This window comes from Triticum urartu, chromosome 4A (genome assembly GCF_056163025.1).
Source record: "Triticum urartu cultivar PI428250 chromosome 4A, HENAU_Tu73, whole genome shotgun sequence".
Classification (NCBI taxonomy): domain Eukaryota; kingdom Viridiplantae; phylum Streptophyta; class Magnoliopsida; order Poales; family Poaceae; genus Triticum; species Triticum urartu.
In genome coordinates, this window is record NC_141876.1 from 459,895,900 (window position 1) to 459,910,212 (window position 14,313).

At 47.2% G+C, this 14,313-nt stretch overlaps 2 protein-coding genes across 5 annotated transcripts; one reads left to right on the plus strand and one right to left on the minus strand.

The window, feature by feature from the left end:
- The first annotated feature begins 4,241 nt into the window (after positions 1–4,241).
- LOC125552094 (FKBP-type peptidyl-prolyl cis-trans isomerase) lies at positions 4,242–5,103 on the plus strand. Its single transcript, XM_048715571.2, has one exon. It carries the CDS (start codon positions 4,257–4,259, stop codon positions 4,950–4,952), a length of 696 nt encoding a protein of 231 aa, XP_048571528.1. The 5' UTR covers positions 4,242–4,256; the 3' UTR covers positions 4,953–5,103.
- A 672-nt stretch (positions 5,104–5,775) lies between these two features.
- Positions 5,776–11,521, minus strand: LOC125552093 (uncharacterized). 4 transcript variants are annotated; one of them, XM_048715570.2, is made up of 5 exons: positions 11,165–11,521; positions 10,256–10,319; positions 7,737–10,157; positions 7,600–7,664; positions 5,776–7,460 (listed from the first exon to the last, which is right to left on the minus strand). In XM_048715570.2, the coding sequence occupies exons 2-5, from the start codon at positions 10,277–10,279 to the stop codon at positions 6,419–6,421; spliced, it is 3,552 nt and encodes a 1,183-aa protein (XP_048571527.2). In that variant the 5' UTR covers positions 10,280–10,319; positions 11,165–11,521; the 3' UTR covers positions 5,776–6,418. The 4 variants fall into 4 exon arrangements, with proteins under 4 accessions (XP_048571527.2, XP_048571526.2, XP_048571525.2 ...); XM_048715569.2 differs by having other exon boundaries at positions 7,600–10,157; positions 10,256–10,310; XM_048715568.2 differs by having other exon boundaries at positions 7,600–10,157.
- Positions 11,522–14,313: the final 2,792 nt, after the last annotated feature.

The window sequence follows — 14,313 nt, forward strand, 5'->3', positions numbered from 1 at the left end:
ATGAAGAGCATCACGAGACGAACATTTCGATATATCATATGCGCAAATGGGAGCTATGGGCACAGAGATATGGCCTGACAAACATGTGCACATGAAATTGCAAAACTAGGGACTTAGAAGGAATTTCGACCTCGAGGGGAAAATTCAACGGCGGTGCAGGGGATTGGGCCAAGCTCTGGCGAGGTCGGATGGAGGGGCTCCGGCGTGGGGGCTGGCCGGCGATCGATGGGGAAGGCGGATCCGGCGAGGGCGCGAGCTGCGGAGCCCGGACGATGGTGGATCTGGACGGCGGAGGCGACGGGCTCCGACGGGCGGCGAGCTTGGGCGCGGCGGCGGTGCTCCGGTGGCGGCGCGTGACGGCACGGGTGGCGAAGGGCGGCGGACGGCGACGAAGGCGGCGGCGCGGGGACGCGGGAGGCGGGCGAGCGGGCGTCGGCCGACGCGGGCCGGGAGGGCCGGCAGAGGTGGGGGTCGGCGGAGCGCCACATGTCAGTTCCTGATTCACGGAGGGACGGCGGCGGACGCGTCCGGCGCCGGGCGGACATGTCCGGTGCGCGGAGGAAGGGGAAGGATCTAGGGTTTGCCCGAATTTCGGAGGGGAGGCCTTTTTATAGGTAGATGGAGTTAGGAGTGTCCAAATGAGGTGCAGTTTTCGCCCACACGATCATGATCCAACGACAGAGAGCATGGAGGGGGTTTAGATGGGCTAGTGGACTATTTTGGAGGGGTGTTGGGCTGCAATGAGAGAGGGGTTTTTGTGGTTACCCAGTTAACCGTTGGGGCATCAAACGACCTCGAAATGGAACGAAATTTGACAGGCGGCCTACCGATGATGTACCAAGGCCACTCAACAAATCTCGTCCCATTTCGAGAACGTTTTTCTCCCGCTCATGAAACGAGATTTGAGAGGTGCAACAGGTGCATGTGTGAGTGTCGGATTCCGAAACGGACAATGGAGAAAATGACCGGATGCATGAGACGAACGCGAATGCAAATGAGATGCACATGATGACATGAAATGAAATGCATGACATGCAAAAAATGCAAAACAAGGACAAAACCCAACCACAGAGGATATAACATATCACATAGCCGGAAATGTCAAGAATTGGAGTTACAATTATGGAATGTTACATCCGGGGCGTTACAGAAGGTTTGTCTAGTTTGCTGCAATATGAAGAAGCTGGTGGCATTGAGGGAATTAAAGTATGCAAGAATGCACCGTCGGTATCACACCTTTTATTTGCTGACAATTCTTTGATACTCATGAGCGTTGATGTTTCAGATGCACCTTCCTTACATCAAGTTCTGGATATCTGTTGTCAAAACTCGGGTGAGCTGGTTAGTTTGGCAAAGTCATGTGTTTTTTTCAGTCCTAATACCAATGCAAACTCAAGATCTAAGGTAAGCCAACAACTTCATACTGATACTGAAGCACTTTCTGATAAATACCTAGGCCTTCTGGCTATGGTAGGAGCAGAACATAGTGATTGCTTCAAATATTGTATTGAGAGGATTAAACAGAGAATGCAAGGTCGGATGGAAAAGCAATTACCTGTTGGAGGTAAAGAGATTATGTTAAAGGTTGTCGCATAGGCTATCCTTGTATTTTTTTATGTTTTATTATCTTAACCAAAGGTATTTGCAAGGAAATCGCATATATTATTGCCAATTTGTGGTGCGGAGATGATGAGGAAACAATTATGCATTGGTATTCTTGGTGAAAATTTTGGTACCCAAAAAGTGAAGGAGGTATGGGGTTTAGAGACATATATTCTTTTAATCTTGCAATGCTAGCTAAGCAATGGTGAAGACTTATTACAACTCCTAAATCACTTTGTACCTGAGCTCGAAAGGCCAAATACTTCCCACATGGAAGTCTCTTGCAAGTCTCTTTAAAAAAGGAATCTTTATTTACTTGGCAGAGCATCATGAAAGGACTTGATGTTTTCAAAAAAGGGCTATATCTGGAGAGTGGGCAATGGGAATGATATAAATATTTGGACGGACCCATGGATCCCTTCTAGTCCGAATAGGATGGTGATTACCCATAGAGATCAAATAGTGCTATCTGTTATGGCAGACCTTATTGATCCAAACACAGGTCTATGGGATGAAGATCTAATTAATGTGATATTTGATCCAGTGGATGCACGTAGCATTATGCAAATCCCACTAAGCCTTCATGCCTTTGATGATTTTATTGCATGGCACCCTGATAGGAGGGGTAAAATTTATGTTAGGACGGCCTACAGAGTTCAATGGTTACGTAAGTTTGGGGCATATGCAAACACCATCACGCTTCCAGGAGGATCTACTACTCTGGAAATATGAAATACTCTTATGGAAATTATTAATCCCACATAAAGTTTCTATATTTTGCAAGTGCTTATTACATGGAAATCTGCCTCTAAAAGGTATACTTGTGAATACGCGTATTGGATTAAGTGGACCATGCCCAATCTGCCATCAGAATTCTAAAGATATTCGACATCTCTTTTTTAAATGCATACAGTCACAAGAGTTTTGGAACCAGCTAGGATTGACTGGCTCCATTCATAGTGCAGCCAATGTCGACCCCTCAGTCATCATGGAATACATTCTTTCTATTGAGAATACCCCTTTACCGCTAATGCCTTCACTTGAAGTGAAACAAGTGATAGTGGTGGAATGTTGGTATCTATGGTGGACCCGCCGCCGTATAACTCATAATGAGATTTGCCCCCCCCCCCCTGATAAGATGGCCTATGTACGTTCTAGCTATCATGAGCAATTACCATAAAGCTTCAATGAAAATTATTCAAACAAATGAGCCAAAGTGGTTGAAGCCAGATCCAAAATTCATTAAGCTCAATGTTGATGAGACTTTCGTTGTTGAGGAAGGAGTGGGAGCTATGGCAGCTATCATTAGAGATGATAAAGGTACCTTCCTTGCAACTCAATGTAAAATTTCCTTATGCAACCGATGTGATGACTACTGAGGCAATGGCGAAGAGAGATGGACTGAGTTTGGCAAACAATCTGGATTTCAGCGCGTGGAAGCGGATTCCGATTCCCTAAGTGTGATCAACTTTTGCTCTAGACAAAATACTTGGTGGGATGCTATGGCAGCAATTTTTGCGAAATGCGTGGACATTAGTACCTGTCGAGAAGGTCAGATTTAAGCATTGTTTTCGTTCAACTAATCAAACGATGCATGTGCTACCTAATTCTAGTTATTGTAATAAAGTGTCTATTAGTTGGAGCTAACTTTAGTTATTATAGTAAAGTTTCTATTAGTTGGATTGTCGAGCCTCTAGAGTGTATGGTGAGAAGCTCGTAGATGATGTATCTCTGTTTAGTTTCTTTAGGGGGGCAACTAAATTTTATTGATCAAATACCACTTGAAGTGGGATGCAATAAGGATCGTGGGGTTGAAACCAAACATGGCATCCCTCATCCACAGAGTTGGAAAACTTAGCTAAACTATCTGCTTCTTTATTTGTCGTTCGTCCTTCAAAGGTAAATTTACAGTTAAAATTGGCTCCTTGCTGCTTGGTCTCCCTTACAATGCTATCATTGTTGCTCCTTGTGCCTTCATGTATCTCCTTGATAATTTGCTTCGCGTCCAACGCAAGCCTTATTTGCCTTTTTTAAAATAAATAAAAATCTTTATAAACGCCTTGCATTGTACAAGGTCTTACGGGCCAAGAGAGGAGAAGGCCCATCAAAGTTTCAGCTAGCCCGAGATTCTGTACTTAGATGTGGCCAACCATGATTGTAATGACACACCAATGTTCTTGTTATTTTTAAGCTCCCAATTTTCTCTCGAACAAACACTTGAGACGCCAAAGTACCTTTCTACACCCAGGAGAAATGCTCATGGTGTAACAGTAAAAAAAATCCTGAATTTTATTGGTGACATACTTTCACAAATGTTTGTTGTGCATGCAAAAATTCACCACGAAATCACATAGGTGAAAGTCGTGCCAAAACAACAAAATCATAGCTCCAAAATGCTTTTGTAAATAACATGTTCAAGGCATCGGTTTTTTTTACCACGTCTTCCACCAATGTGATTACGCGGTGAATTTTTGCATGCACAACAAACATTTGTGAAAGCATGCCAAAAAATCAGAATATTTTGAATTCTTCTTTCTATTTATTTTTTATTTTACAGTTCAAACCAGGAGCAAAATGCTCCTGGATGTAGAAACTCCACATCCCCGCCTACAATTTCCATTTTGCAACGTGCGGCAGCTTTCAAGGCCCCGTGCATGCACCGGAGCCACGCATCGACCACCGAAAGTTATCCAAAACCAGCGGCAAACCAGGAGGGGAGTCAAGCAAGCAGCCGCGCGACCATGAAGTGCTGGTGCACACATGCGCCCAAGGGAGCAATGGCGACGCCGCTCTCCAGCCCCTTCTCCGTCACCACCCTCCGGGCCCCGCTCTGGCACGGCCGCCTCCACGCACCGCCGCTGCCTCCCCTCCGCGCAAGCTCCGGCGATGACGCCGCCGGGCCGGAGACGCCGGCCCCGGTCGCCACCGCCCCCGCCGCCGACGAGGAGTTCGAGAAGCGCGTGCTGCAGCTGAAGTCCCGCGTCGGGCCCAAGAAGCGGGGCAGCGCCGGGGCGCGCAAGAGGAAGGCCGCCGCCGAGTCCAACGCCGTCACGCTGCCGCCGGTGCCGCTGCGGGAGCCACGGTCGGCGCTTGGCCTGCCCGTGGAGTTCGGCTTCACCGCCTACAGCGAGCGGCTCAACGGCCTGCTGGCCACGGTGGGCCTCACCGCGCTGCTACTGGTGGAGCTCGGCTCCGGCAAGTCGCTGGTCAAGTACCACCAGGCGCCCACGCTGTTCCTGCAGGTGTACACGATCGTCGCGGCGGGCACCGTGTACGTCAAGTACGAGAAGGAGCGGATCAGCGTCTGGCCGGCGCCGGCGCCGCCCAAGGCGCCGACGAGCGGCGAATAAGCTACTGGCTCTTCTTGGTTGATTTTGGTCTCGTCCGTAGGGTGCTTCCATTTTGTAATTTATTTACAACCTCCTATAAGTTGCCGAGCAGTGCTGTAAAAACTGAAATTGCCTAACCACGCGAGTTCAAAAAAAATATGTTTTCTTACAATCGCCTGACCTTTTTTTTACCCCACTTCCACACTCGTTTTCTTTTACTACGTGAGATGAGATTGAATTTCTTTCGTGGATGGAAGTTCCCCACTGTGTTGAGAAGAAACTCTGTTGTTTTCTTTTACTACGTGAGATGAGATTGAATTTCTTTCGTGGATGGAAGTTCCCCACTGTGTTGAGAAGAAACTCTGTTAGAGGCTGCCGTGTGTAGCTGTTGAGGTTATTTTGGGGGCATTGCTACCGAGATGTGATGATGTGTGCTTGCACTTGTAGATTTTCTCTCTCGGATCGTCTTAAACAGCAGAATTTCCACGAAATGGACAAACAAGGAGCCAAACAAACGCTGCCGTTGGTCCTCGTCCGTGACTGCGTTTGCTACGCGGACCATATTCTGCCCAACGCAGGGGACATGAATGATGGTGTGTGTCTGCGTAGTCTACTCTCATCCACAGCTCAACCACGCCATCCAAAGAGCTGGGCATAATTTCCACGGCCTGGCCCGCGCCAAACAGGCGACCAGCCAATGGCACGTCGTATGGCGAGCAGCGCAACCAATGATACGCATCGTCGCAACACAGTTTTTCCACATGGACAGATCACAGGTGGACTTGACTATAACGCACAAGACGGGCATCCATCATGAGCTGCTGCTTACTTTTCCACTGCACCATTAGAAAAAAGGGCAATGCCGAACACACCGCGGACTTTTATTCGATGCAAATTGCCCGGTGGCGGTGGTGCAGGTCACACCCATTAATAAACAGTAGGTAAAAAGTCTTGTCCAAAGACAGCAACAAGTCCTAATTAAACCACATCCAAACCGGGTGGGTATGCGGTACCGTATCCCATCTGCTTTTCCGGACCAACAACTAGGCAAACTATAGTGAAGACAAGTCGCTTTAATACAGGGCGCCCTACCAATACCGTGCAGCAAGTAGGTAAAGCCCGGATAGATAGATAAAGACACTTCTGCAAGTAGCTTCAGGCCATCTCTCGTTTAGTTTGAAGATTTGGCAAAAACTGTCCTCCATGTTGACATGCTAGCTTCAGCTTATGCCAACCAGGATCGAAAGATGCAGCCAGCCGATGACAATCATCTCATCAGTGTAACATGTGTATCACTGTAGATGTTATTAATGCTGCAGCATATCTCCTGAGAAAGAACGCAACAAACAAACCAATGTAGGAAGAGGGGGGGTGTGGTCAGCAAACACTTCTTGATTTGGCTAACAGAAGCGACGACGGCTGAATCAAAATGCCACTATGTATTAGTCGGTAGAAGATTCAGATGCATTCATCCATCCCTTGCTAGGTCAGTACCTCCTCTTCTTCGATCTACTGTCATTCGGGTTGCCATCACGGCACCCCTGAGGGCCACGGTACCTGAAGCCGTCTTCCTGCTCGCCCCTTGCTCGGTGCTCCATTCTGTTCCTGAAGCCACGGCCATCAGGCTCCCGTGGACCGCCATCACCATCGGCGAAGTCGATGTCGCCATCGCCGTGGTGGTATGAGAGCATCTCCTCGTCGCCGCCCATGGGGCTCCGTTCCAAGGATCGACGATACCCTCTCCTCTCCCCAAACCTCCTTCTCTCTGTAAGCTCAGCCTCTGCATGTAGCTCGGCTAGTTGAGCGGGATGTAAAGGTGGCTCAAAGGTCTCACCTTCCACACCTTGATGCATGCCACACCGCTTCATGTTCCTTTGCATACCTCTCTCGTCATGTCCTACTCGGTCGAATGGAGAACCACGGCGTCGTATGTGGCGTTGATGAGGTAAGTATGGTCTGTCACTTCTATTTAGTGGTGGTGATCTGTGCATGGTTTCAGGGGACCGTCCCCGGTGGAAATGCACGGGGGCGCCCCTTCTTTGACCAGGTGAATGACTCCTGTCCCTGTGGATAAATGCATGATCACCTAGAGTGTGCTGTGAATGAGGATGGGGCATGAAAAACCTCTGTTCCATCATGTCATCTGGGACATCATCCATCTGCCCGTGATCCAACAGCCTAGGGTCCATAATCTCTCTCCCAGAAAATCTGTCATGCTCCATTTCTCTCATGAGGCAGCCAGGCATCTGATGCAGTGGTGAACGCAGCCGCCTATGCTGAGTTCGGTGCAAGTGCCCGTAGTCATTTTCATGTGGCCTCCTTCTGCCAACAATAGGTTCATCTTCGAAGTCAATTTCAGACTCATCGCTCATTCTTGGACCCCTGAAGTTCCTTGGATAGCCATGATATCCACCACCACGACCACGATAACGTGGGTCTATCCTCCGTTGATTGTTCATGTCTCTGCCACCATGGAACTCTCTATTGTTCTCTCGCTCAGACTGCATGAACCTCTCCCATCTTTCATTCCTGTAAAGAAAAATAAAGAGGACAACCTTCTGTAACAAGAGTCAAGGATAAAACCAACAAATATAAATACGCACAGGGCAAAGCAAGCCATGCTACATGCAACATGACTGCGAAAACAAAAGAATGACAAGGATCATACCTATTAACATAAGCATTTGCGACATCTCGCCAATGCGACCCATTAACCTGTCCATCTTTTTCATTCTGTACAGAAGATGTCATGCAAGAGTCAGGTTTGGATTTTTCGTGTTCTGATCTTTCACCTGTCGATTTTACCTCTGTAGATTCATTATGTAGTTGACTGGTCGAAGCTCCGTCAACAAGTGAATCTTCACCCAAAACTGGATCGTTTGGCTGTAAATTAGAGCCTCTAGCAATCTCTTCCTTTTCTGTCCCATGCTCACTCTTTACAGCAGCAATTTTTGTATTGTCCTCGCTACAATTAGCAGCTTGTTTACCATCAGGAGACTGACTCCTTTCAGATTTTATCACTGGGATTCTACACTTCTCGACAGTGTTATCAGATGTCTTGGGAGATTGCCTCGTAGAATCTATTTTATGGGAACCTGAAGCTCCCAAAATAGGTGATCTTGTAAGATCTGCTGAACTGGCACCTGCGGAAATCTTAACATCTTCCATGGTAATGTCAGTATTAGTCAGTGGGGAATTCTTATCAGATGTCAACAATTGTTTGTCTTTGGCTTTCCCATTAACAGAAACCTCACTTTCATGCTCCTCCTCACCTGAATGGGTGGCAATGACATTTGGCGTATTAACACGCTTCACATCATCAGTGCCCTGAATGTGAACCTTATTTGTCACGGACAAACAGTCATGATGCATATTACTATCACCTTCTTTCCGCGGCTCTGTGATTAAGTTATTAACCTCAGTAATTTGACTATTACCCAATGACTCAACACGAGGCTTATTGGTAGTAGGCAGCTGTGAAACAGCATTATCACCATCCTCTGAAAAGTCCATTGAAGCACTTCCTTGGGACATACCATCAAGTACAGCACGGTGCAGAGAATTGAAAACCAGAGGTTCAGCTGTAGGGTTGGAGGAACTTCGGGATACATCACAAGGCTTCCGGGCCACATTTTTGTGAGCATGAATCTGATTAACTGCTGGTTTACAATCAATAGTAGCTTTAACAGGATTACAGCTTGCAGGTCCCGAAGCAGAAATGGTGGGTTGACTAGCTGGTTCACATAATCCAGCAACAGGGCTGGCAACATTACCTTCCAAATGCAGTGATTTAGCAATTAATGACTCAGACTGACCACTTACTGTTGCAATCACAGGGCTTGGGATGGCAGTTGTCACTTCTTCACGCTTGATAAATTTCTCAGTGCAAGCAACACCACACAACTTGTCAGTTTGTGCAGGAACACTATCAGTCACTACCTCCAATCCATTGCGGACACCACTACCATTTGGAAACTTTCCAGAGTACAAATCAAAGCCAGCTTTACCACACACTTGGTTTAGGTTGCCAGTTTTTTCAAATTCAGCACTACTGCTAGCCTGTCCAACACTTTGTTGGACGAACAGAGGTGCCTTTTCTACATTTTTCTGGATATGTCGCCGTGTAGGTTCTCCAGGCTCTTTCTTCACCAAATTACTGGGCATTATCTCCACATTTCCAGAAACTGATTGTGGCATGGTGGTGTGAGGATTTACATTACACGCCATAGGTTTCGAAATCTTCTCAGCTGGTGATTTATCGGAGACTGGTGCAGGAACCTCCAGGCTGATCTTATTGGCTCTTTCAACAGGTTCAGACGTAAATATAGCATCAGGAACATTCAGACCCTTAGGCTCATCTGTGTGATTACCAGATAGAGAGAGGCTTAGCTCTGGATCAGGAGCAAGGCCTTTCCAGCTTATTCCAAGCTCTGGTCTGGTTGGTGGTTTAAGTTGCAAATCTAAGGTAACATCAGCTGCCACACTCTTATTAGGAAGTTGATATGCACTTGACGGTTTCAGAGTATTGTCAATATTTAGACTCAGCCGACTGCTTACTGAAGAAAAGGGTGCCACTGGGGGAACCTGTGCTTTCTGATGCTGAATTGTTGTATGATGGGGTATGTTAAAGCCAGCCTGCATTGTAGGCAAACCTTCAAGTTGATCAACTGGGTCCAGTGATACATTAAGATCTAAATTAGATAGTTTTCCCAAGCTAGCGTTAGAAGAAGATTCCATGCCACTTGTTGTTTGCACATCCTTGGGAGGTCTTGCTGAAGGAAATATAGAAAACCCCTGATCTAGTTTCTCTTTCTTGACAGGGGAATTAGAGTTGATTTTGACATTCTGACGAGACGCTAACTGTAAATCCAAAGTCAGAAACTTGTGACTCTGTGATCTGGCAACGGGAGCAGCACTCCCTAGTCTACCACTCTCTCCACGAGAGGGGATCTCGCTTGAGCCATTAAGTAGCACGCCTTTCTTCTCGTTCGTCGACGGAGTAAAAGATCTACTGGGAATATCCGATTTAGATCTATTCAAGACAGGCTCGTTGCTAAAGCCAGCCCCCAGAGCCGAGACGGACATCCCCGTCGGAGTAGATGGGGGCTTCATGGAGAGTGTCATTCCAGATGGAACTGATTTGTCGGATAAGAAAACCGGCCTTTTCTTAATGGGAACACCAGCAGCCGGCTCACCCAATCGCAGCCCAAGCGGATGACCGCAAACCTGCTCACAAAACATCGACGATTTATGTACATACAGAGATGGAAAGCCGCGTAACCAAGCAACCTAGAATTAACATTCAATGAGGAAACTGCAAGTACCTCGTCCTTCTTGGCTACCGACATCTTGCTGTGTGGTAGATAGGCAGACAATAACCTGTTTTCTCTGGTAGAAACTGAAGTCAGTCTCCCCCCAAAAAAGGCAGAAAACAACAGTAGGTACAGAAAGGCACAAGTAATGCATACCAACCGGGGATAGCCAGGCAGATGGTACGGTGGATCATACTACTAAGAAGCTGCTACTAGCATACAGGAGCAAAATCCCTTTGTCTATTTGCAACACCAAGGGTAAATTAATTGTTTAACTTCCAAGACACGACAAGTCTTTTTTCATGAGAACGAGTCAGAGAATTGGCTGAGCAGAAGGCACGGACAAATCTGCAAGTGTTAAATGGTGGACCGACGGCATGGCAAATCTACCAGGTGTTAATGATGGACTCGATGGCATACTTACTGCAAATCTACCAGTATCATCCAAGAAGAAGTGGTAATTCCTTTATGAATACTACCGATTCATAAGACAGGATGAGCACATCCCAAGATAATACTGTTAATCATAACTAAATAAGCAATTTCACACTGGATACAAACTGTCGGCGGAAAAAGAGAGTAAAAGCGCAGCAGAATCCGGAGAACTGGGCTGCCACGCTACCGTGTTGCGCCCAAGAGGACTAACCGAAAACTCGGGCAATTCACACAGGCTTTTGCCGCTTGCGTGAGAGCGAAGCGCCCCCATTATACCACTAGGAGTTCACGAATCTCACCAAGGAGAAGAGAACTACCACAGCAATTAACCCGCAAAAGAAAACAGTCGAAGTAACCGCCGAGTCCCGGCGGAAGATCGATCTAGAAAGACGAATCCAATCTCACTCACAAACAACAACAAGGACATCTCATACCGCCGAAATAAGACGAGGAAAATATACTAGTACAAGCTTACTTCAAAGTTACCTGCTGATCACTCCGGAAGAGACGCCGCCGCTCAGTGCCGCGGCAACTAGCGGGCTGGAGAAGAAGTAGTAGTGGTAGTGGAAGAAGAGGAGGGTGCGTAGGCGAGGCGAGTGCGGCGGCGGGGCATTAAAAAGAGAGCGCGCAGCGTAGGCCGACGGCGACGGGGCACCCACTCAGCCTCAGGCCTCCGGAGACGAAGAAATGAAATCCCTGGTGGCTCGCTCCTCCGCACCAGTCCCTCTCCGAGACTCCAACCAATCTCATCTGACAGAGCGAGATCCCTTGCTTGCCTCTCCGCGCAACCAAGACGCAACCAACGCCGAATAATAATGATGGGTGGACTATACTAGCATTTCTTTCCGCCTTTGGTTTGTTTTTTATAACCCATATCTGGGGGCGCGGGGCGGGGCGTGGGGCGTGCCTTCCGCGAAGTTCCCGGGCAGTCCCCGTCTGGACTCCGGTGACCTATCGTGCGGCCGTGGCGACCAGGATGGGCGATCTGCGCCGTCCGTTGACCGGGCCAGGCCGACCTGGGCCGGGCAGTTCCTGCTGGTGGTTTATTTAGGGGGCCGCATTTTGTTGGTGGCACACGCGATCCATTTCCAAACGGCAGAGGCGGTTTGGGCTGGGTGGCGTAGGGTAGGGTAGGGGCGTAGGGCGACGGAGGCGCCAGGCGACTGGCGATGGGACGGGTGCCCTCGCCTCCTGCCGTCCGTCAGTTGGGCATGGCTGATGCACGGTTCGGACGTGACTCATCAGTCGGGTCTACCTACGGTCATACCCACAAGGAGACGAGCGGTACGAGTACTGTGCTGGCAGGCAACGGCACGTACCGACGCACCACGGGCTCGCAAATGGTGCGGTGAATGCTTTTGACCTGTCGTTGTCGAGGCGGGGGCACCGCATCGGTCGGCGTGAGCTGAGCTGTGGCGCCCTCTCTGGAACATGGAACGTGGCCACCACTGGGCAGCGCTGTGGAGCTTGTCGGGCGGGCCCTCCGTCCGTAGGGAGGAGCGGCACACAGCAGAGCGTGCCCGTAGAGGATCGCGTTGAAAAAAGGCCACAGTGGGCGCGTCACGCACTTTGGCCCGGCCTCGCCTGCACCGTAAATTAATGACTGCTCTCTGCTGCAAAGGAGGAGTAAAGAAATGAGCAGATAACGGCTGGGCCCCACCCCGTTCGGTGGTGCTCCTCCACCGGATCGTCCCAATCTTTCGAGGTGGGATCGATCCCCACCCCACCGAGGCGAGAACAAAGCTGTCCACGACGCCTTCTTCCACATCACAGGGCCGTGACTGGCCACGAGTCACACTCGAAAGCTTGTAAAGAAGATGCATCGCTCGCGGCAGGGACAAATGGTTGCCCGTGGGACAAACTATCCAGGCGAAAGCATCCATCCATGATGCCGTATGCTTGCTGGGTGTGGCATGTGGCTTCTTGACCCTTTCTTTCATCGCGACTTTGCTCTCCAGCTGGCGGCTCAGTTAGCTTATTGGCTTCTGTACTGTCAAGAGAAGAAAAAAAAAGATCATTGGCCTCTATCTTGTTTTGTTGAGTTGTTATACGGTGCCATATGGTCCTACTACTACTACTTCCCTTCGTCAAAAAAAAAAATGATCCTGCTCCATGCAGGCACCTAATTGTTTGGGCAAAAAAATGCGGGCGTAGCTCAACGGCCTCGCATTTCTTTCTTACTAAAAGAGAAAAATCCTCTTGCTTGACTATCGACGGCCATTGTTAATACTGGACGTCCTCGTCGCCCAGCGCACATACTCTAGTGACAAATCATCTTCCGTTTAGCGTGGCTCTAAAGAAATGTTCTGTTCTTCATGGTGTGAACGCTTGTTTATTCTGTAGCCACTGGATATCCAGTATCCACGCAACCTTTGCCAGAGAGAATAAGGGTTTTGCGCTGTGAGGATGATGTGTTGACAAGTTTGACATTTGTCGACTCTTCGTCGTAGCAGGTACTAACACCAATGTTGATATGAAGAAAAAAGATGAAGATAAAGTTACAATCAAGAACATGAATTTTCTGATTGAGGATCATACGATTATAACATAGTAACATAGTGAAATTTCATATCTATAAGGTTTTTAAAAAGTAGGTAACACACATAGTAACATAGTGAAATATGACTGTTTGATTTGTTTCCTAACTATTCTTCATGCAAGACTTTTCGTACTTTCATTTTATTTCCATTTTTCACTATTACACATGCAAAACTTGCCATACAATAAATCGTATTAATGTTTGATCTTTTTTCCGAACTACTATGGGTATCTAATATGTGTATTTTTGTTTTCTAACTATCTAATACGGGTATGTAATATTACTTACTAACAAAATTATGTACATACATGGGTATATAAACTCAGTAAAATATTTTCTGAAATATTACATTCTATTTTTGTTTTCTAACTAATTAATACGAGTATCTAATACCTAGTATCGAATTTTTGTACATGTCTTTGTTTCCTAACCATCGAAATTTTTGTTTCCTTGTTAATACTGGACGTCCTCGTCGTCCAGCGCACATACTACTCCAGTGACAAATCATTTTCCGTTTAGCGTGGCTCTAAAGAAATGTTCATGGTGTGAATGCTCATTTATTCTGTAGCCACCGGGTATCCACGCGACCTTTGCCAGAGAGAATAAGGATTTTGCGCTGCGAGGATGATGTGTTGACAAGCTTGACATTTGTCGACTCTTCGTCGTAGCAGGTACTAACACCATTGTTGATATGAAGAGAAAAGATGAAGATAAAGTTACAGTCGAGAACATGAATTTCCTAATTGAGGATCATATGAATATAACATAGTAACATAGTGAAATTTCATATCTATAAGGTTTTTAAAAAGTAGGTAAAACACATATATAGACACGCACACACATGTATATGAAATCTGGTAGGGAGAAAGTGGACTATGTCAATGCTCTTTACAAGAACTATTCCCTCCGTCCCAAAATAAGTGTCTATTTTGGGACAGAGGGAGTAGATGATACCCCGCGCGTTGCTGCTGTAACTTTGTTAAAAAAATGCGTACATAGTTGCTAAAAAATAACTAAATCTAATAAAAAGAAAATATAAGCTTAAAGATCAATAAAAGAAAGTCTCTAAAAATAGAATATAAACTTTTGAATCACT